The 21,341-nt window shown below is 62.5% G+C and overlaps 11 protein-coding genes across 11 annotated transcripts; 6 read left to right on the top strand and 5 right to left on the bottom strand.

Moving 5' to 3' along the window:
- Window positions 1-585: 585 nt before the first annotated feature.
- Window positions 586-4,911, bottom strand: MICPUN_61017 (predicted protein; the record flags this gene model as incomplete). The annotated part of the gene is made up of 1 exon (XM_002508027.1): window positions 586-4,911. One exon carries the CDS (start codon window positions 4,909-4,911, stop codon window positions 589-591), a length of 4,323 nt encoding a protein of 1,440 aa, XP_002508073.1. The 3' UTR covers window positions 586-588.
- A 167-nt stretch (window positions 4,912-5,078) lies between these two features.
- MICPUN_84121 (predicted protein) lies at window positions 5,079-5,527 on the top strand (the record flags this gene model as incomplete). Its single annotated transcript, XM_002508311.1, has 2 exons — window positions 5,079-5,163; window positions 5,298-5,527. The coding sequence occupies 2 exons, from the start codon at window positions 5,079-5,081 to the stop codon at window positions 5,525-5,527; spliced, it is 315 nt and encodes a 104-aa protein (XP_002508357.1).
- An 841-nt stretch (window positions 5,528-6,368) lies between these two features.
- Window positions 6,369-7,731, top strand: MICPUN_53189 (predicted protein; the record flags this gene model as incomplete). The annotated part of the gene is made up of 1 exon (XM_002508310.1): window positions 6,369-7,731. One exon carries the CDS (start codon window positions 6,369-6,371, stop codon window positions 7,659-7,661), a length of 1,293 nt encoding a protein of 430 aa, XP_002508356.1. The 3' UTR covers window positions 7,662-7,731.
- A 26-nt stretch (window positions 7,732-7,757) lies between these two features.
- Window positions 7,758-8,790, bottom strand: MICPUN_69926 (predicted protein; the record flags this gene model as incomplete). Its single annotated transcript, XM_002508026.1, has 1 exon — window positions 7,758-8,790. A coding segment is annotated over one exon (1,033 nt), but the record flags the coding sequence as incomplete, so codon positions are not given.
- An 868-nt stretch (window positions 8,791-9,658) lies between these two features.
- On the bottom strand, window positions 9,659-10,644 carry MICPUN_84609 (predicted protein; the record flags this gene model as incomplete). The annotated part of the gene is made up of 2 exons (XM_002508025.1): window positions 9,659-9,783; window positions 9,853-10,644. Coding segments are annotated over 2 exons (917 nt in total), but the record flags the coding sequence as incomplete, so codon positions are not given.
- A 414-nt stretch (window positions 10,645-11,058) lies between these two features.
- On the top strand, window positions 11,059-12,615 carry MICPUN_84279 (predicted protein; the record flags this gene model as incomplete). The annotated part of the gene is made up of 1 exon (XM_002508309.1): window positions 11,059-12,615. The coding sequence occupies one exon, from the start codon at window positions 11,059-11,061 to the stop codon at window positions 12,613-12,615; it is 1,557 nt and encodes a 518-aa protein (XP_002508355.1).
- Window positions 12,616-14,095: 1,480 nt separating this feature from the next.
- RBC (ribulose bisphosphate carboxylase-like protein) lies at window positions 14,096-15,235 on the top strand (the record flags this gene model as incomplete). Its single annotated transcript, XM_002508308.1, has 1 exon — window positions 14,096-15,235. A coding segment is annotated over one exon (1,140 nt), but the record flags the coding sequence as incomplete, so codon positions are not given.
- A 405-nt stretch (window positions 15,236-15,640) lies between these two features.
- On the top strand, window positions 15,641-15,985 carry MICPUN_76900 (predicted protein; the record flags this gene model as incomplete). The annotated part of the gene is made up of 1 exon (XM_002508307.1): window positions 15,641-15,985. A coding segment is annotated over one exon (345 nt), but the record flags the coding sequence as incomplete, so codon positions are not given.
- Window positions 15,986-16,225: 240 nt separating this feature from the next.
- Window positions 16,226-17,216, bottom strand: MICPUN_108836 (predicted protein). The gene has a single exon (XM_002508024.1). The coding sequence runs from the start codon at window positions 17,166-17,168 to the stop codon at window positions 16,293-16,295; it is 876 nt and encodes a 291-aa protein (XP_002508070.1). The 5' UTR covers window positions 17,169-17,216; the 3' UTR covers window positions 16,226-16,292.
- A 1,307-nt stretch (window positions 17,217-18,523) lies between these two features.
- MICPUN_61010 (Ca2+:Cation antiporter family) lies at window positions 18,524-20,246 on the top strand. Its single transcript, XM_002508306.1, has one exon. The coding sequence runs from the start codon at window positions 18,535-18,537 to the stop codon at window positions 20,149-20,151; it is 1,617 nt and encodes a 538-aa protein (XP_002508352.1). The 5' UTR covers window positions 18,524-18,534; the 3' UTR covers window positions 20,152-20,246.
- A 7-nt stretch (window positions 20,247-20,253) lies between these two features.
- On the bottom strand, window positions 20,254-21,201 carry MICPUN_61009 (cyclin like protein; the record flags this gene model as incomplete). The annotated part of the gene is made up of 1 exon (XM_002508023.1): window positions 20,254-21,201. One exon carries the CDS (start codon window positions 21,199-21,201, stop codon window positions 20,254-20,256), a length of 948 nt encoding a protein of 315 aa, XP_002508069.1.
- Between the last annotated feature and the right edge of the window lie 140 nt (window positions 21,202-21,341).

Genomic DNA, 21,341 nt, shown 5'->3' with positions numbered 1-21,341 from the left:
TAAACCCTAAACCCTAAACCCTAAACCCTAAACCCTAAACCCTAAACCCTAAACCCTAAACCCTAAACCCTAAACCCTAAACCCTAAACCCTAAACCCTAAACCCTAAACCCTAAACCCTAAACCCTAAACCCTAAACCCTAAACCCTAAACCCTAAACCCTAAACCCTAAACCCTAAACCCTAAACCCTAAACCCTAAACCCTAAACCCTAAACCCTAAACCCTAAACCCTAAACCCTAAACCCTAAACCCTAAACCCTATACCCTTGGAAGTCCGCTGCAAAGCCCTAAGCAGGGAAAGAGCCTCCCAAACATCCAAGCTCAACGAGAGTATATGTGGTGGTTCGATCGGCTCAATGTGAGACAAGACGAGCACCTTTAGCTCCTCGGGGAGATCGCAAAAGCAAGCGTATAGATCGTCCATATCGCGGCGATACGTACCGCAACGCGCGGCTGGGTTGTGACGACTGCGCTCCGACGGTTGCTTTTTGCTTGCCGAACGGAAAGTTTTCTCGGAAGACGCGACGTGCCGTGACGTGATTGCATGTTGAAATTTTCGCTCGTCGCGCTTGTGGGCCTCGCATCTTATTATGACGCCTCCCACGCCGGTCTACTGACGTCGAGCATGGACACGATCCTCGCCGGCAAGTCCGGGTCGGAGTCGTTAAAGTCCTGCGAGTACTCGTCGCTGCCGGACGACGTCTCCTCTTCGCTGCTATCCGAATCATCGTCGTCCACCTGCGGCTTCGGGCCGGCGAGCGCGGGAACCTTGGGCTCAAACGCCGAGTCGAGTTCCCGCGCCCACCTCTCCGACGTCGCCTTGGCCACCTCATCCTCCAGCTCGGCGATGTGCTTTCTAAGAGAAGCCTGCGCCTCGCGGTTCTCCTCAGCCATCCGTTCCTGTCTCGACTCGAGCAACGCCGCGCGTCGCGCCGCGTCTGCTTCCCGATTGACGGCGACCCTGATGCGCTCCTTCGCCGCCTCCGCAGTCGCCTCTGCCATTCGCTTCGCTTCAATCGCAGCTTGAGCCTCCATGGTCACCCTGGCGAGCTCATTTCTGAGTTCCGAGATGCGCGCAGATTCAATCATGCCCGCGGTGGTGTGCGCGTCACGCTCGGCGCTGCTCAGCTCTGCTCGCGCCTGGTTGAGCTCGTGATTAGCCCTCCTCGTCGCAGCCTCAGCAGCATCCGCCCTCGAGTTTGCCGCGCGCATCGCCTCCCGCGCCTCCAATGCGATGCGTTTCGCGTTGTCCGCCCCTGATCGAGCCACCACCGCCGCGTCCCTAGCCTCGGCAGCCTCAACATCGGCGGCGTCTGCGGCGGCTTCTGCGTCGCGTGCTTCGGCTCGAGCGTCTGCCAGTTTTCGCCTGAGAACCCTCTGAGCATCTCTCCCCTCCGCCTCTAAAGCGGCAATCGAGTCAGCCTCCTCTTTGAGCTTCGCCGCGGCAGCCCGAACCAGCCGGACCTCATCCGTGGCGGATGCAGCGGATGCTTTCGCCCGAGCGGCTTCGTCTTCCGCAGTTGCCTTGGCCCTCGTGATCGCGACGAGCTCAGCGCGAAGTCGACGACCCTCTCGCGCGGCGGCAATCTCGAGTGCATACACCGGCGGTGCGGTGCCGTCTCGAACCGCGGCGTTGGTCGCGCCGGAACCGACGAATATGACCCCCGTCCTGTGCGCAAATATTGCGTGGTTTGAGGATCGACCAGCGGGCGGCGGTGCGTTGGTGGACCCGCCCGTTCGAAGGCACCTCCAAGTTAGCGTCTCGAGGTTGAGCGCGTGCGCCGAATGGTCAGGTTGACGGTACCTCCGACCGTTACCCGGGTTGGAGACCCGCCCGCCGTGTACGATGAGAGACCCGCCGACGACAGCCAACGCGTGGTGCGAACGCGCCGACGGAAACCTCGTCGCGGGACTGAGACCGCCTGATCGGTTAAGATTGGCAATCTCGGCGGCGACGCCGAAAGCGGCAATCTCAGCCTCATCATCGCCTCCGTCGCCTTGCCTGTCGACGACATCGAAGTCAGTCTCATCAGGTGGGAGGCGAGACCACTCGTTGGTCGCGATATCAAAGCTGTACGCGTCTGCCAGAGGCTCTCCGTCAGCCGCGCAACCGCCGTGGACAAACGCGCGACCGGTGCCAGACGAAGACACAAACGAGACAGCCACAGCCGCGTCCCTCCTCGGCGCGGGGACATCGCCAAACTGCTCGGGATTTGACCAGTGCATAGTCGCCAGGTCCAGGCGCCAAAGATCGTTGCGAAGGCCACCGTGGGTGGCGCCGGATCGGTAGCCGCCGAATATGTACACGTCTGCGCGGGGTGCATCCTGCGCGGCGGGCGATGACGCGAATGGCGGAGGCGTCGAAAACGCCATCGAATGGGATCGCGGAGGGGGTGATGGAGACTTGGACGCCTTGACGAGCTCGATCCATTCCCAAGAGACCTCGACTTTACCGCCGCCGCGACCGTGTGACTGTCTTCGGAGAAGAACGTGCGCGTCGGATGTTTCCTTCGCGCCGTCGTATCCGCCATAGACGAATACGCCGCCAGTGACCGTGTTTGGATCAGATCCCGCAGCCGCCGCGGCGGTAGCGGCAGCGATGGGAGGTACAGCGCAGACCGCGGGGTTCTCGCGGCAATCTGGAGGGGTACCACGGACGCTCTGAAGAGCGAACCATGCGGTTTTTGCCTCGAGGATTCCAGACTCCGGGTCGACAACGGTGTCCACGTCGAGCACGGCGACGGACATTTTTCCCTTCCTCGATCCTCCAGCCATGATCATCACGGCGCATCCACGCTCGGGGGTGTCGCCGTCTTCCGCCCCGGACGCGTCGTACTCGGGTAAGAAGACGGGCGCAGTAGGATCCGCGTTGCTCTTGAAGCTGGCGTCACCGTCGCATCGCAACGGCCTCCAGCCCAGCGGGCAATCCAATAACCCGTCGCCGGTGAGCGCGAGAGGAGGCGCGCGGGTCTCCGCGGCGGCGAGCTTCTTCTGCGCGTCGAGCTCCCTAGCAGTCGCTTCCGCTGCACCACGTCGCTCAACATCCGCCGCACGCTTCAAAGCCTCAATCTCAGCGTCTTTCGCCGCCATCGAAGCGGCGACCGCATCGGCGCGGGCGATCGCGGCGTTTGCTCGGGACATCGCCGAGTCCCTCGCCCATCGATGAAACGCCAACGCCGCAATCTTCTTCGAGACGACGGATGTGGACGCGTGCCTCTCGAGAAGGCGGCGGTGCTTCGCCGCGGTGCTCGCCTCTCGACGCCAGTGGTCGACGAGAGATTGAACCCCGGAGTACCTCGACTTGCGAATGGCAGAGGTGTACGTCGCCCAAGAGCCAAAGAACAGGGTCATTCGCGATCGCGTCCAAACCGCCTGCGCCCTGGCGACTGAAACCTTGACTACCACGCTCTTTCTTGCGGTTCCGTGCCATTCCCTCAAAACCTTGGCGGCGCGACGAATCGCAAAACCTCGTGTATGGCGCTCGATGCGAAGCTTGAGAGCGTGAGCCTCCTTCGATTCAGTCTCTTCGCGATACGAGCGGGATATCGCGGCGGCGTGCGCCCACTGCAAAAACACGAGCGCTTGAAACCGCGCGACGTGTTTAAGTCGAAGCCTGATGATCTTCCGCCTGAGCACGTGCACACCGCCTGTCGCGTTGCGCCAGGCGGTCAACGCGTCGCGCTTAGTCATCGCACCGCGCGTGCCCGCGATAGCGAGAGCCTTGCGTTTCGTCTTGCGATTCACCACCGCTGATCGCTCGGCGAAGGATTGCCACGCGTTGAAAACCTTGATGCTCAGTCGACGGTAGAACGAGTATCGGACACGAAATGCCGCAGTCTCCAGTCTGCGGCGCCATGCGAGCGCCTCTTTGAACCCACGCCATGCAGCCGCGGTCCTAAAACTGCGCCACTGGGGCATCGCAACGCGGAGAAGCTGTCGAGTGGACGCGACGTCGGCGTGGTTACGCTTGAACGCTGCCATGCCCCTCCTCAGGTGCCGCTCCTCAAACTGGACGAACGCCCTCGCCAGCGAGCGCATCTGCATCGCGTGCATTCTCCTCTGCTGCACCGCGGTTTCGAGCAAGACCTCCTGTCTCGCCCTCTGTACTTCCTGCTCGACGTGCGCCCGAGCCGCAGCCTCTCTCTTCTCCGCGGCTTCCACCTTTAGCTTCCACGCGCGGCACTCGTCCTCCAGGCGAAGGACGGCGAGGTGTCGGTTCCTCTCGGACTGCTCGCCGAACGCGGCGCTCGCCGGGGACCTACCGACGGTCGGGTGCGGAAGTTCCGCCATCGGAGTGACCTCGATCGGTCGCTCATCCGCGATTCGCACCTGCCGCGCGCGTTTCTCCGCAGACTCCTGCGCCGCCTGCTCCGCCGAGTTTAGTCTCTCTCGCATGGCTTCGAGCTGGCGACTGAGCGCCACGATGGCGGTGTCCTTCTGCCGCGTTGGACCCGCCGTGTAACGAAGCCGCGTCATATCAAACTCGAGGGGAACCATGGGCGCGTCGTGCAGCTCCTGGGGCGACGCCTGCTGCAGCTGACGCCTCGTTGCGGGAACGCCCCCGAGCCTTTGCACGTCCAGCGAGGCGAGATGAGCGGAGAACGGGGTGCCCTCGTCGGACCCCGCGGAGTTTCTCCGGCCAGGGGAACGTCCGCCTGGGGATCTCGGGGCACCACCGGGCCTGTGCGGGCTCCTCGGCGGGCTGGGGGGATGGCTCGTACCCCGGGTCGCCGCCGCCGACGCGTCCTCGGTGCCCTCACTCACCGTAGAGGCCGAGCCAACTGACATCCGTCCGGGTGACCTCGGCGCGGACCGGGTCTGCGCTGGTTCCGCGCCACTGCGCGGATGCGGTGACCTGGACGAATCCCATTTCGGCCTTGGAGGGCTCGGGGGCGGTGACGGCTTCGGCATTGGGCCTCCGTCGTCGCCTTCCTCTGCGCGTCGAATGTCCTCTTCCAACGGAAAAAAACGTTTGGGCGCCTTAAATTTGCAACCGGCCGGAACATGTCCGACCGAATTTTGGCGAAATCGCCAGGGGAGCGCCGTTCCTGCCCACAATACCGCGCGCCTGAACCACCATGAGCGGCAAGAAAGAGACCGTGCTGGACCTGGGGAAGTTCATAGACAAGGGGGTGCGCGTGAAGCTTGCCGGCGGACGCGAGGGTACGTTCCAAACCCCGCGCTCTTCCCTTCTCGGGAATCCCTAGAATCGGGCCCACTTCGTCCGCGCCGTCTCGTTGCCCTCGCCATCCGTTCCCTCGACTGACGCGAACACTCTTCCCTGCTCGCACCCGCAGTGACCGGCACACTCAAGGGTTTCGATCAGCTCCTGAACCTGGTGCTGGATGAGTGCGAGGAGTACCTGAGAGACCCGGAGGATCCGCTGAAGGTTACTGATCAGACCAGGAGTCTTGGACTGATCGTGGCCCGCGGCACCTCGGTCATGGTGGTGTCGGGCCTGGACGGGATGGAGGAGATCGCCAACCCGTTCCTGCAGCCTGAGGGTGAGATGGCGCCGCTGGAGTGAGAGTATTTGCGTCGCGCGTGGTAGGGAACACCTATCATTAGCCTGCGCCTTGTAATCAGTCAACAGTCAAACGCAGCTCATTCATTTGTCTCATGGTGTCGACACCTCCCAACTCTGGCGGGAAACAGATTTTCAAGTTCAAACGTCAACGCGCGTCGCCCGCCTTGGACACTCGGCCGGGCGAACGTTCGCGCTCGCGGAGCCCGTAGACAACGTCAGAAGTCTTCGGATCGCAACCATGACCGCCAGTGCCCTGATACCTCTCAACGTCGGGGAGCTCGACGCGCCGAAGCACGTCAGCAAGAGGCCAAAGACTGAAGGCACCGGTGGGACGTTCGGGGAGATCGACAACGAGGCTGCCATGCGAGTGCTGCGTCAGGCGGACTACTCCGAGTGGCTCGAGACTGCCAAGCAAGGATGGAGGGTCCTCGCCAAACGCAGGGAGGTGATGCGCAGGCTCGTCAAGGGCGAGCCTGTGATGGAGCACGCCACCGGATCTCTTCCGCTGGATCTGGCGCCCGGAGGCGTCGGCACGAGCGGGTTGGCGCACCCGGCGACTCTTACGGAATGCGATGCGCTGATTGGCAGGGGGCCTTACGTCGGTCAGAAGAGGGTGCACGAGGGTCTCACCAGGTGGAAGCTGGTCAAGCCAGAGGATATCAAGCTCGGGGATGGGCTCAAGCTCCAGCAGGCGCTTTTGGCGCTTTTTAAACTCGCGAATAAGCGGAGATCGACGCTGCGAAGCAGGAGTCATCGCGCGATGTCTCTCCTGGACACGGCAATCGATGACGAGGACGACGATAATGACGACGAGGAGGATGTGCAGTTCGATAGGGACGACATGGGCGATGACGAGGACGAGGAATTCGATGAGCACGAGGACGACGGGTTCAACGACCCGAGGCAAACCGAGCGGGCGCCCAAGGATGTCACCGACGAACTCGCCCACTTCACTCGCGAGGAGGCCAGAACCCAGGAGAAGAACGCATCCCTCGTCGATCGCGGACAGACGGAGGCGTCGCAGGCTGTGGAGACGGCGTTTGACGCGCTCGCCGCGTACGGGGTCAGCGGGTCGCCGGTGTCGCCCTCGGCGCTGTCCGCGTTTGGATTAACCTCCGCGCCTGGCTCCGGGAACGCCTGGTTGCAATCGGGGATGTCGCCCCCGTCGCCTGGAGCGGTTGCTGCCGCGGCTGCCGCAGCTGCCGTGTCGGCGTACGGATCCCTCAGCAGCCCCTCCGGAAAGTCCAGGTTCGCTTTCGAAAAGCCGGTTACGGGGTCGCTCACTGCCGAGGTGGAAGCTGCGGTGGCGACGGATATGAACGAACAACACGGGCTGGCGAATACTATGGATGAAACGACAACCACGGCGGGAATGCCACCCGCCCGCCGAGCTCCCGTCACTTGGTCGGATGATGCGTTCAAGGTGCCGGCGCCAAAGCCGAAGAGCGCGCTGCTCAACACTGAGGAGGATCCAAAGCTCAAGAACGCGCTCGTGCTGGCGCGAAAAGATTGGATGGAGTTGACCGTGAGCGAGGTGCAAGAGATTCTCAAAGCTGTGAAGACCCTGATTGGGCGACGAAGGGCGCCCGCTGCGAAGAAGAAATCACAAGAGGAGATCCTGCTTCACGAGGACGTAGAACGCAACAAGTGCATCGCGTGCGGCCGATGCTTCGACACGCCCTACAAGCTCGAGGATCACATGAACCTGCACACGGGCAACCAACCGTTCGCGTGCACAGTGCCCGGGTGCGGAGCAGCCTTCAGCAATCGCACCGCGCTGTCCAAGCACAAGAAGACACACTCGAAGGAGTTCGCCTGTCCGGCTCCCGGCTGCAACCTAGCGTTTAGCAACGCGTACGATTTGAAGCGGCACTCCGTGACGCACTCGGATGAGAGACCGTTTGCATGCAAGACGTGTGGCAAGACCTTCAAGCTGGAGAACGCGCTAATCGCGCACCAGAGGGTGCACACAGGGGAGAAGAAGTTCAAGTGCGAGCACCCGGGTTGCGGCAAATTGTTCGGGTACAAGGTTGACCTTCAGAGGCACGAGCGAACACACCAGGGGCAGAAAGCGAAGCCCTCGAAACTTCCCTCCGGAACCCTGGGTGAGCTCCCGAGGGGAGTCATAGATTGATGAGAGTAGACCCAACGTCCTTAGATGTACGACCGAAATAGTGTTTTAGAAGTGCTAAAAGCATTCATCACTCGTCGTCGCCGTAAGAGACGACAGTCAATGTGCTCCCTTTCATGCCGTTGGCGTAATCTCCCGCTTTCATCGCCTTCTTTCCAGGCGGCTGAAGCTCCAACACTTCAAGCCAGTCGCCTCCCCCGCACGGCACACGCATGGAGTTCTTCGTGAGCTCAACCGCGCCGTTCGCCGCCTTTGCCTCCTTTCCAGCCTCGGAATCAGTCACAACTTTCGTCGTGATGATTTTCACCTCGACGACGGTGCCTTCGTCGCCGCCATCCTTACGCACCTCGAACTTAGCCTTGGTTCCAGGCCAACCCGCGAAACCCCGCACCTTATTGTGCAGTGTCCTCGCATTCTGGCCCATAAAATCCATCCTCGCCTCCTCAGGGCTCGTCTTTGGAGCCTCGCAAGCGTCGCCGTACTCAGCCTGCGGCGTCGCGGTGTCAAAACTCTCGGTGCCGTCCCAAACCCTCGGAAGCGCTTCGATGAGAGCCTTTGCACCCGTCGCGAACAGCTCCGGTAGCAGTTCGTCGTGCTTCTCGTCCCCGTTGAGCTCGTGCTCCACCCTCCTGAGCACGGGGCCCGCATCCATCTTGAGGACCGTGTACGCGACAGAGACCCCAGTCACGGCGTCGCCGCGCTCCAGACATCTCTGAACAGGCGCCGCACCTCGAAACTGCGGAAGGAGGCTCGGGTGGATGTTCAGCGTCCCGAGCCGCGGAATGTCGAGGAATTTCTGGGGGAGGAAGTTGCCGTAAGCAGCAGTGACCATCAAGTCGGGCTCCATATCCCTCAGACGCTGCAGAAAGTCCGGTTCGTTCGCCTTGACCGGACAGAGCACCATGTCCTCTGGAATTCCCCTCCTCATCGCAGCCTCCGCCACGGGGCTGGGCGGAGGCGGGCCAGACTTGGACCTCCCTCGACCGCGCGGTCGACCAGGCTGGCTGACCACCGCATGTACCTCGAAGGCAGCATTCGGGGCTTCAGCGGCGTCCAGGATAGCCTCGAGCGCGGACGCAGCCACCTCGGGTGTCCCGAGGAACACGAGCTTCTTCTTATCCCCCGATCCAGCGGCAACCGCAGCCGGCCTAACCGCGGATGCGAGCACAGGACGCGGTCCGACCACGGCACCCGGACGCCGGAGCGTCCTCGTGAGGTAGCCGCGGATCGCGGTGCTGCGCAGCGCGAAGGACGACATCGTGTCCGGCGCGTTATACTGTGGTGGCGTGGCAATCTTCGACGAGGGTTAACTCTATAAGGAGGCGAGCTGCAGTGTGCAGCCGTGTCGTGTGCGACTACTTTTAGAATGAACCTCTATGCTACGTCTCCCTATGCATCACCGTCAGCACATGAGCTCGGGATGCTCAGTGAGCCGCGCGATAAACACCGCGAGGGCCGCCAGACCATGCGCGGCGGGCGACACCATCGCAGCCGCGAGCCCCGGACTTCCCTTTCCCGCAATCGCTAAAATCGGAGCAACCGGCGTCAACACCGCTATGATCCACTTCAGCACCTCGACCCGCACCTGTGCCAGGAGCAAGGAAATCGCCACCATCGAGGACACCCCCGAGCTCACCACCGCACTCGATTTATCGTCCCGTTCGGCCAACCCCAAGGTTGCAAACTTAGCAAACGCGCGGAGACGAAGGTGCTCTGGGAACTTGAGGTCGTTCAGTATGCCTCGGGTGTATCCAAGCGAGTGGAGGACGCCGAGCATGTTGGTGCCGCCTTCATCGTGCAGCGAGATCAAAAACTTGCCGATGTCCTCCAACTTGGTGTTTGGGGGTAGAGCTCCCTTGCGCGCCGCCTGCAGATCGGCAGCGGTGACGTCGGAGCTGAAGACAAACCACGGCGAGAGCACCAGCGGAAAGAACCGGTAGAGCCCCCCGGATTCGCCGCAGAACTTTATGGACATCTTTCTGGCGGTGAACGCGTCGCGGTTAACACTCGCACGGACGAGCTCGCAGAAATCCGCGCGCAGCTCATCGGAGATGTCGTGGTACAGGCCGTGGTCCAGGAGGACGATCTGGGGCTCGACGGATGTTGACGAAGCCGACGCTTCCGTCTCGCGTTGGCTCTTTCCGTTTTCCTCCGTCGCGCTCTTTGCTCTCGGCAGCGGCTCGCGCGGTCTCACGTAAACGTTGCCCGCGTGTGGATCGCCGTGGACGTGTCCGTGGACGAAGACCATCTCGCTAAAGACACTCGCGAGTGCGGCTCCCACGCGTTTGGGATCGTAACCAGCCTTGATGAGACCTTCCCTGTCGTCGACCCTGGTCATGTCGGGAACGTACTCCGTCGTCATCACCCGCTTCGAGGAGAACTCCTTGATCACGTTGGGAACCAACACATCCGGTCGGTGCGCGAGATCCCTGGCGCATCGCTCCGCGTTCGCAGCCTCGCCCTCAAAGTCCAGCTCGGCCGTCAGGGACACCTGAAAGTCCCGCACCAGCCAGGACAGGTCAAAACCTCCGGGCTTGATCTGCTGCCCGAACATCGTGAACACCGCAAAGTCCGAGGCGAGGTGATGCTTGAGCCAGGGGTACTGCATCTTGACCGCCACGTGGCGGCCATCCTTCGTCACCGCGCGGTGGACTTGCGCGAGGGACGCCGCGGCGATGGGGGTCTCCTCTATGGAGGCGAATACCTCCTTGGCGCTCTTGCCCCCAAACTCCTCTCGGAAGCACTCGTCCATATCAGAAAACTTCTTGAAGGGTGCTTTGTCCGTGACGACCTTGAGCGCCTCGATGTAGGCTTTCGGGATTCCCTTATCGCCCGCTCCTCCTTGCAGGGACGCCACGAACTGCGCCGCCTTGTTGTAGATACCTCCGTGCGACTGAGCGAGCTTCAGGCATTCGTCGGCCATGAGCCTGTGGGTGCGCTCGTACGCCTCCTCGGGGTTGGGATCGGCCTCGCACTGGGCGTACATCGATTTGCCCTTCTCGAAGAGCTGCATCGCGAGCATCGCGCGGCCCATGCCGAGTCCCATGTCGGGTCCGGACGCGTATTTCGGAGGAGGAGGAGCGGCGGGTGCGACATCGGGAACCGCATCCGCCACCGAGCCGTTCGCATCGGCCGCCATACTACTAGTCGGACAGTCGGCGCGTCCAAAAGAATGGCGCCGAAAAACTTTCCACGGGCGGCTGAGAGATCGCGGGAGACCGGCAGTCGCCAGTCGCCGCACGCACTGATGACTGCAGCGCAGTTCGCTTGATCGGCGGGCACTGCCGTGAATGAGCAAATTGGGCTTAGATCAGGGTTCGTCGCTCGCCACTTCCCTCGTCGCGCCGCGCACGCGAACCGAGATCGCGAGCACGGAGAACACGTAGTGGAGCCGCACACGATGGGCGGAGACTACGAGGAGGACTGGGAGCTCCTGGAGAAGAAGCTGGAGGACAAGACGGCGGAGAAGGCGCAGAATGGGTCGGCCCGCGATCACGATGCCGCCGCCGACGGTCGCGGTTCGCGCGGGGAGAAGCGCGACAGGGACCGGCGGGACAGGGACGACTCCAGGGACCGCGGAAGGGATCGAGGAGACCGACGCAGGTCTGACAGCAGGGATCGACGCCGAGACCGCGACCGGGGCCGGAGGGGCAGGTCCCCGCGCCGATCAAGGTCCAGATCCCGAGATCGCCGCGACAGGAGGAAGATGACGAGCGAGGAGCGCGAGGCGGAGCGAAAGCGTCGAAAGGAGGAGAAGGAGCTGGAGCGCCAGAAGGCTGAGCTCGAGAAGCTCGATCGGGACACGCGCACGGTGTTCGCGTACAACCTGTCCACAAAGGCGGACGAGCGCGACATCTACCAATTCTTCAGCAAGGCTGGCACCGTCAACGACGTTCGAATAATCTACGACAGGAACACGCCGCGGAGCAAGGGCATGGCGTACATCGAGTTCGCGGACAAGGCGAACATCACCGACGCGCTCGCGCTGACCGGGCAGATGCTCAGGAACCAGGTCGTCATGGTCAAGGCCAGCGAGGCTGAGAAGAACATCGCCTGGGAGGCTGAGCAGGCGCAGAAGAAGCTCGAGATGAAGGCGCTCGGCGCGACGGATCCGGCGTCCGCCGCGGCGGCTGTCAACGCGCAGGCGCACGGCAACGGCCCTTGTAAGCTACAGGTACACGGTCTCGACGTCAACATCGGCGAGACCGACCTGAAGGCTGTGTTCGAGCCCTTCGGCGAGACGGATTTCATCTCGATCCAGCGGGACTCGACGGGACGGAGCAGGGGCGTCGGCTTTGTTCAGTACAAGCAGACTCAGCACGCGGTGCTCGCCATCTCCCAGCTCAACGGCCTGGAGCTCGTGGGGCAGTCTCTCAAGGTGACGATGGCGCCCATCGCCGCGAGCACCCTCAACGCGGCGCAGGCTGCGAGCATGGTGACGGACAAAATCGACGAGCAGGAGGGCGTTCGACTGGACAGCAGGTCCCGCGCCGCGCTGATGGCCAAGCTGGCGGGTCAGGATGAGACCCAGGGCGCGCTTTACAGCGGTGGTATCGACCCGAAGACCGGTCTGCCCGTCTCCGCGGAGGAGATGGCGGCGGCTCAGAGGGCGGCGCACATGACCGAGGTTGAGTTTGCGCAGGGCGTGTTGGGCCCTGCTTCGCCAATCCCGACGCAGTGCTTGCTGTTGAAGAACATGTTCGACCCAGCCGAGGAAACGGAGCCCGAGTGGTGGATCGACATCGGCGAGGACGTCAAGGATGAGTGCTCGAAGCACGGCCCGGTGAGTCACATCCACGTGGACAAGGAATCGCGTGGGTTCGTGTACCTGAAATTTGGGTCAACCGAGGGTGCCAGCGCGGCGCGGCAGGCGCTTCACGGGAGGTGGTTTGCGGGAAAGATGATCGCTGCGGAGTTCCAGTTCGTGCCGGTGTACAACAAGCACTTCGGTATCTGACGAGTAGGGCTTGAAATACGTTAAGAATAGCAGGAAATCGCCTGAAAACCTCTTCCAGAGCTAGCGCTCAACCGTCCGCGTCCAAATTCGCTTCCGTCAGAGGTGTTGGTATTTCACGTGAACCAGGAGGCGAAGAATTCCATAGTCTACTCTCGGCGGGCGCAGATGACTCTCGGCTGCGAGGACCCCGGGTGCGAACCCACCACATCGGGCAAGTGCACGACGTGGGTAGATGAGGCCCTCGACCAGATGGGCTCCGAGTACGCCGATGCGCCGCGACCGGGAGGATGCTGCGAGAAGGATGCCCAAAAGGCTCGAGAGGCGGCTCGGATCTTGAAGGTGGTCTCAGCCGCCGACCCGACCGCCAAGGCTGCCGCGTTGAGAGCTGCGAACGACCCCATGAGTCCGTTCACGCAAGAGCAGCTCGCCGATGCGCTCGATGAGATGGACGAGGGTGACCTGGACAGCGACGACCTGTTCACCGACAGCGACGACGATGAACTCGGCGATAAGCGGATGGAGGATCCGGCGTTGAGAGAGATCCGGGAGAAGAGGATGCGGGAACTCAGGGCGCAGGCGCAGAGGCAGCAGGAGCTGGCACAGAAGGCCACGTACGGTAGCGCCAAGGAGACGGACATCCCGAAGATCGTGGCCGAGGGACCCTCCAGGGTGGTGTTCCACTTTGTACTGGAGGGTTCGGATGAATCCGCGAGGGTGGACGAGGTCCTCGACCAGCTCGCGCCCGCGTTCTCGCGCACCAGGTTCGTCCGCATCAGGCCGAGCGCGCCCTCGCCCATGCTCGCCACCCTCGGCGCGACCGCGCTTCCGGCGATGATCTGCTTCAGGAAGAAGAGGCTCGGGAAGTGGACGCAAGGACTGGACGACTTTGGCGGCGTGGAAGGTTTCGACGAGGAGTACGTCTCGCGGTGGCTCGCCGGGAAGGCGGACATGCTGCCCGGACATCCAAACGCGCCCCGAGTCCTCGGACCCGACGGCGCGCCGACGAGTAATAACCTGTATTCCAGCGATGAGGAGACGCCGGTTGGTGCCTCCAGGAGAAAGATGGAAGGGACGGGGAACGATTCGGCCTCGGATGATGAGTTGTGCACAGCTGTGGGCGAACCGTGCGCGACGTGTGGCAGGAGGTACCCGCACACGCACGTGAGGGCGCTTCGACACGGCGGTGGACGAGCGCAGGACACGAACGACGGATCTGACGACGAGGATAGCGACTTCGATTAGGATAGGGATCGCCAGATGAATAGTTCGTAGAGAGCAGTCGACTGAGTCTCCACGCGAGGAACGACGCGATTGTGTCAATCGACTCCACCAGCAGTCCAGCCAGGAAAAGACGGACGACGAACCCTCGCGAATCACGACATCATCCCTGAACCGCTGATTTTTCGCGTTTTCCTCGGTTTTCGCGCCGCCGACGGCACTTGATCGACGCGCCGTTGAACCGCGGGGCGCCGCATCGACCATGCCGCACTTTCGCGTCACCTATCAGGTGTCCGCGCCGGATGAGAAGGGCGCACGGGACATCGTAGATGCGCTGTGCCTGGAGCAAACCGTGGAGCTCCCCGAGTCTCTCGTGCCTCCTGGGACCTGGATCAACGAGCACGTGGTGGGCAAGTGCGAGTCCCTCAGACGATGCGCGAAGCAGCCGCAGTTTGAGGGTAAGGATGAGAAGGACATCCGATGGGAGGCTGTGGTGCGTTACGCCGACGATACCTCCGGCGGCGAGCTGCCGCAGCTCCTTAACGTGATTTTCGGCAACACCTCGATCAAGGAGAACGTCAAGGTGGAGGATCTCGAGCTGTCTCCCACGCTGATGGGCAAGTTCCTCGGGCCTAGGTTCGGCACGAAGGGACTGCGCGAGCTCCTGGGTGTTCCTAAGGGCCCGATGCTCATGACTGCGCTCAAGCCCATGGGAACCAGCGTGGCGAAGCTCGCGGAGATGGCTTACGCGTTCGCCAAGGGGGGCATCGACATCATAAAGGATGACCACGGTTTGGCCAACCAGCGATACGCGCCCTACGAGGAGCGCGTGAGGGCGTGCGCCGCGGCGGTGCGCCGGGCCAACGCCGAGACTGGGCGTAAGTGCGTCTACGCCCCCTGCCTCAACGCCCCCGCGCACCTGGTCGTGCAGCGCGCCAGGTTCGCCAAGGCTGCCGGCGCGGGCGCGGTGCTCATGATCCCGGGCATCACCGGCCTCGACACCATGAGGCACCTCGCCGAGGACCCGGACTTCGGTCTGCCCATCGTGTGTCACCCGGCGATTCTCGGCGCGATGCTCGGCGGCGGTTCGCAGCACGAGTGCCGAGGTTTCTCGCACAAGGTTCTCCTGGGCGTACTACCCCGACTGGCCGGCGCGGACTCGACCATCTTCCCATCCTTCGGAGGCCGATTCGGGTTCAGCGAGCAGGAGTGCGTCGACATCGCGAAGGGGTGCACCCAGTCCCTGGGCTCCATGCCCCCGATCGTGCCCACGCCGGGCGGTGGCATGACTCTGGAGAAGATCAAGAAGATGACCCAGGTGTACACGGAGGACGTGATGCTCCTCATCGGCGGCTCGCTCATCGGCCACTCGCCAGACCTGGTGGCCAACGCCAGGCACTTCCTGGGCATCGCCGGCAGGACGGACACCTACGGACCCCTGGAGAACAAGCACCACCCGGCGTCGTCGTATCCGACCACCGCGGCCGCCCCCGCGGTCGTGCATCACGCGCCGGCACACCACGAGTCCAACGAGGAGATGGCCAAGCTGCAGAAGCGGTGCGTGCAGATGGAGAAGAATGTGGCGATGCTGACAGAGATGTACCTGAAAGAAGAAAAGGCGAGGAAAGAGCTCGAGAAGAGGGCTGCGGCGGGCGGCCACCACCATCACGGCAAGGACGACCACCACGCAGATGGCGGCCACGGCCACCACAAGCCGGGAACCACCCTGCCTCCGGGGGTTGCCGCGCCCGCCACGCCGGTTGATGGCAACTACTCGAAGGTTTTCAACAGGCCGAAGGATGGCAGCTGGACTTGGGAGCGCATCCCGCAGGAGATGTACAAGCAGGACGGGGGATCGTTCAAGGGATGTAGCCGCTTCGAGCTCCTGGGCAAGCGCGGGGAGAGCACCGTGTTTCACGTGAGGTACTTTGAGGTTGACCCCGGAGGATGGACCACCCTCGAGCACCACAGGCACGAGCACGCGGTGATCGGCCTGCGGGGCAAGGGTGAGATCCAGCTAGGACCGCACGTGTACCCGGTGCACGTCGGTGACGCGGCGTACACCGCGCCCGGGGACACGCACCAGCTGAGGAACCACGGTGACGAGCCGTTTGGGTTCATCTGCGTCGTCGCCGCGGATAGGGACAGGCCCGTGGAGGTTGACCCGAAGGAGTTTTTGAAGTCCATGTCGCTCAAGCACGCGCTGCAGCACGGGATGAAGGAATCGCTCGAGGCTCAGGCGAAGCACAGGGCCTCGATGGGAGGTGATGCAGAGCCGTCCGCGTGTGAATGGAAGCCAGGTATGAAGAAAAAGAAGGCTGAGGCGGCGAAGGCGGTGGAGTCTGGATCCGCATGTGAATGGGTGCCCGGTAAAAAACATTGACGACGAGTTCTGAAAGTTCTCCCCGGGTGTTTCAATTTGGATACCAGCTAGCTAGGCTTTGAATAATCACCGTAGCTCACGCCGCGCCCGCCGGCCCAAGCACCTGCGCGCACAGCTCCTCGAAGCATCGCAGCACCTTCGCCACCGCCGGTTGGTTGATCTCGTGGTGGGTCACGAGCCTAAGGGAGTTACCCACCCACGGAATCAAGACGACGTCCCTCTTCCGCATCTCCGCCACCATCCACTTGACGTCGATGCGCTCGTCCAGGCTGACGAAAGCGATGTTGCTCTGCACCGGCCGTTGAACCTTGAGACCCTGGATTTTGCTCAGGCCCGCGGCGAGATCGGACATCCGCGAGTGATCCATGTGAATCATGGGACCGATTTCACCGTGCGCCGTGAGCGCCGCGGCTGCCAGGGTGCCAGCCTGCCGCATCGTGCCGCCGCAAGCCTTGCGAAGCCTCCTGCATTTCGCGATGAACTCCCGGGTGCCGACGATGACGCTTCCGACGGGTGCGCCCAACGCTTTGGACAGGCACACGGACACCGAGTCCGCAGCCTCCACGGCGCGCGCCGGCGTCACCCCGAGCGCCGCCGCCGCGTTCCATATCCTCGCGCCGTCGAGGTGCAGGGCGATGCCGTGCTCCCTCGCCAACTCGCCGCACTTGTCCACGTAGTCCAGCGGCAGCACGCGACCGCCGCACTTGTTGTGTGTCTGCTCCAGGCACAGGACCTTCGTCACCGGGAAGTGCTGATCGTCCGGCCGAATCGCGCCCGCGATTTCCTTCATGTCGAGCGTTCCATCCGCGCGGTTCGTCAGCGGCCGAGGGTGAGCTCCCATCAGCGTCGCCAGTCCGCCCTGCTCGTAGATGTGGATGTGGGACAGCGAGCCGCAGATGAATTCCGAGCCGCGCACCTCGCAGTGCACTCCCACGGCGATCAGGTTGCCCATCGTCCCGGATGGCACGAACAAGGCGGACGCTTTCCCAAACGTCTCGGCCATCTTCTCCTCCAGCTTGATCACCGTCGGGTCGTCCCCGAAGACGTCGTCGCCAACCTCCGCCTCCGCCATCGCCCGCCGCATCGCCGGCGTGGGCTTTGTCACCGTGTCCGATCGCATGTCGATCACTTCCGGGCACTCCTGCCTCGGTCTCCCCGCGCCCGTCCTGGCGCCGCCTCTGCCCGTCTTTGCCTTCTTCGCCGCGGGGGTTTCGTCCGAGTCCGTCCCGATTCCGTCGTCCGGACCGTCCTTAACGAGAGGGAAGAAGCGGGCGTTGTCGTCGATTTCGTCGGACACGTCGCCCGCCCCTAGCTTGCCTCCCACTCCGTCGTCGCCGTCGGCCAACGCTCCGTTCTCCCCGTGCTTCCGAACGTGCTCGTCCCTCGCCTTGGTCAGCGCCTCCAGCGCGTCGGCGTGCTTCTTGGAGACGTGATCGGTGATGGATCTCTGGCCCGTCCGCCAATGGTAGCGGAAAACCCCGGTCTGCTTACCACCGGAGAGCGACGACGCCGCGCTCTTCTGCAGCCCCCCGGGGTGGCAGACGCAGCAAACGACAAACCTGCCGTGCTTCTCATCGGCCTCGTCGAAATCGTGGCTCAGGCGATCGGGAAAGAACGCCCAGGGCAGCGCCCCTCGGCGATGGTTCCTCTTCTGATCGAAATGGTTCTCGAGGAGCTCGGAGAGCCTCGTCGAGTTGGCGGATCCCGCGCCGTCGGTCATCGCGCGGGTCATTCCACGCGGACCTGGAGTGCTGCGGGGTTCGACCGTGGGTTTTTCGTTCTCACCACTTCGGCACCCTCTGCGCCGGATAGCTCGGCACCCCCGTGGCTGCTGATGCGCTGGCAGTCTGACATACGAGATCGAATCGGCCAAATACAAACCCAAATAGGACCGAAATACCTCTGATTTGACCCTGCAAATCGAGTAACGCAGCATAAACGGCTCCCGAAGCAACGTCCCCGATCGTCCGCGGTCGGCAAAAAAGCTCCGGCGCAAAACGCAAAACGTGACACACCCAAAGACAGCCCGTTTTGGGAGTCAGTCGTTGATTCGTCGCGGGGGCTTCGCATTGGCCCCAGACGCGGCGCGGTTCCCGAATCGCCCCAATCGTCGCAGCCAAACCCGCGTCCAGAGCTCGGAGCGTCTCTCGGACTCCCCGGGTTCGAGCCGAGTCCACGTGTCACGTACCGTCGCGCGTGTCGATCGGCTCCATCACATTCCTGTGACGCGATTACCAAGCGGGGTCGGCAAAGCCACGTTTTTCTCGGAAAGAAGCCGAGTGAGCCAGGGTTCACTCGCCTGAAGCGCGAATATCGTCATGATGGGTGTCGGTGCTCGCTTTAAACGTTCGCCCGGCGCGCGCAGGACGCACCAGGTGCTTCGTCTCGGCTGTTTCGGCGCCGCGGCTGTCGTGCTCGCCGTTTTCTCCCTACTGTCAGAGTCGGACGATGGGAGCCATGGGGACGCGTTCACGGGAGGCGGGGCGTTGTCGACGATGCGTCGCCGCCTCACGGAAGAGGGATCGCTTTATCCCGACGACGCGTTCGGTAAGTCGGGAATGAAGAAAGGAGCCATCATTCTGCACGTCATCGGCGTCATGTACACTTTCGCCGGCATCGCCATCGTCTGCGACGACTTCTTCGTCCCCGCGCTGGAGGTGCTGGTGGAAAAGTACAAGATTGAGGACGACGTCGCCGGCGCGACGTTCATGGCCGCGGGAGGGAGCGCCCCCGAGCTCTTCACCGCGCTCATCGGTGTTTTCATCGCAAAGTCCAACGTCGGGTTCGGTACGATCATCGGAAGCGCCGTGTTCAACGTGCTGTTCGTCATCGGAGCGTGCGCATTCTTCTCTAAGGAGATTCTCGTGCTGACGTGGTGGCCGCTGTTCCGAGACTGCTGCTGGTACACCTTCGACCTCCTCATGCTGTACGTGTTTTTCAGGGACGAGCACATCGACATGTGGGAGTCCGGGGTCCTCCTGCTCTTTTACATCAGCTACGTCGCCTTCATGTCGCAAAACACAAGGGTGGAGACGTTTTTCAAGAGGAGCATCCTGCGCCAGAGGGACTTCGTGGCCACGACCAGGCACGACGAGGAGCGCGCCGAGAAGAAAGCCCAGGCGATCGGCTCTCCGGCAACCCCGAGCAAGCTCTCGCAGGTTTCACCCGGACCCGGAGCCGTGACAGAATCAGAGCTCGCGAGAACTCTGACCCCGAAAGGGCTGGAGCGCACCTCGACGCCGAGGGCGCTGGTTCGGAAAGAGTCCAAGCGCCTCATCAAGTCCGACTCGTCGAAGGACCCGGGTCCCGACGACGACGACGACGACGACGGAGGCATCGATCTGGACTGGCCGGAGGGACTCGGGAACCAGGTATACTACGTTCTGTTGTGCCCGATCATGTTCGGGCTCGCGTACACCATTCCCAACTGCAAGAAGAAGGAACACCTGTGGCCGGTGGTGTTCATCGAGTCGATTCTTTACATCGGTTTCTTCTCTTATTTCATGGTGTGGTGGGCCACTTCGATTGGCGCCGTCGTCGGCATCTCGGACGAGGTGATGGGTTACACGTTTTTGGCGGCGGGAACGTCCGTGCCGGACCTGATGTCGTCGGTCATCGTCGCCAGGCAGGGCTTTGGCGACATGGCAGTGAGCTCCTCCATCGGGAGCAACATCTTCGACATCACCTTTGGCCTGCCTCTGCCCTGGTTTCTGTGGTCCATCATCGAGGGCGGCAAGGGCATTGACGTCATCAGCAACTCGCTCAACTTCTCGTTGCTCCTCCTGATCCTGATGCTCGTTTCCGTCGTGGTGATCATCGCGGCGTGCGGTTGGAAGATGACCAGCGGCCTCGGCTTCTCGATGGTTGTCCTTTACGGATTGTTCCTGGCGTTGGCAATCATGAACTCGAGGGGGGTCATTGGCGGGATCGACTGATCGTGTCCTGGTCGTCACCAAGAAGTTGACGTTGTGTATTGTTACTGAACCCGTGCGTGACGCGTTGTTATCTCTATATTCTACGTCTATATTCTACGTCTGCTAAATTGTCGGTAGCCGCCAAAACTTGGTCCCCATCTCGCCTTCGGAGCTGTCAGTATCCTCATCAGAGCTGTCCGGTACACCATACAGGTAGTCTCGAAGCATGCGCTTGGAGTACATGTAGAGGTCTGTCACTTCGAGATTCTCCCTGCGCATCCTCGGGGTCGGGACGCCGTCCTCCCCGCTTGAGATGATCGCCGGCTGAACGATTCGGCAGCGCTTTCCATCCGGCGAGCGTTTATCGCTGACGAGACAGTCAAACTCGAACCCTTCGCTCGACCAGTGCGGGGTGCGGCACTCCGCTATCGCGCATGGAGTGCGAGCGGCGAAGTGCTCCCACTTCAACTCGTTCGGGTTCGGGTAGCCCCGTCCGTAGCTCCCGTAGCTCCCGAGCGTTCGTCTCGCGGTGTCACGCCAGGAGCGGGAGACACACGCCGCGCGAGCCAAGTCCCAGGCGTATAACTTCCGGAAGACCAGATCCATGATGTCCTGCGGCAGTTCCGTGAACTGTGTGGGCCCGTCCTCGTCCTCGTCCGAGTCGAATGCACCCCTCTTTTCGCTTCTCTTCCTCGCGACGGCGCTGCGCTTGTACTCCTTTTCGACCGCGGATTTCTTCTGAGCCTTGAGCACTCGCTGCGCTGACTTCAGCAGTCTCGAGCCCGCGTCCAATTGCCGCTGCCCCCCTATCGTCGCCATCGCGCGAGCTGCGGCCATGAGGTCTTCGAAGATCAACTCCCTCGCGTCCTTCTCACTCCTCCAGTCCGACCACCAGTCGTCGAGCAACACCGCGAGCTCGGAAAAGGCGACTGCGACCTCCGTCGGTTGGCCGCGGGCGATAGCGGCGCCGATACGAAGCCGCCGATACTTCTCCGCCGTCAGGCAAGCATCGGAGTCCGATAATTGTGCTCCCCCGCCGAACTCGTGAGGGTTCCGCCGGCCTCCCGGCATATCGCCTCTTCTGGTTCTGGGAAAGCCTTCTGATTTTCTCGCTGACGAAGCCGTGACAAATATCTCGTGCTGGCCTGAAAGTTAACACACTCAGAGCGAGCGTACAGGGGCCCGAGGAACCTTCCCCCGTTGCCCTCCCT

Source organism: Micromonas commoda, chromosome 8 (genome assembly GCF_000090985.2).
Source record: "Micromonas commoda chromosome 8, complete sequence".
NCBI lineage: Eukaryota > Viridiplantae > Chlorophyta > Mamiellophyceae > Mamiellales > Mamiellaceae > Micromonas > Micromonas commoda.
This window is presented reverse-complemented; position numbering and strand designations above follow the sequence as displayed.

Excerpts from the sequence above, each read along its gene's own strand:
- MICPUN_108836 (XM_002508024.1), bottom strand. The coding sequence starts at position 17,168 with ATGGGCAACCTGATCGCCGTGGGAGTGCACTGCGAGGTGCGCGGCTCG.
- MICPUN_61010 (XM_002508306.1), top strand. The coding sequence starts at position 18,535 with ATGATGGGTGTCGGTGCTCGCTTTAAACGTTCGCCCGGCGCGCGCAGG.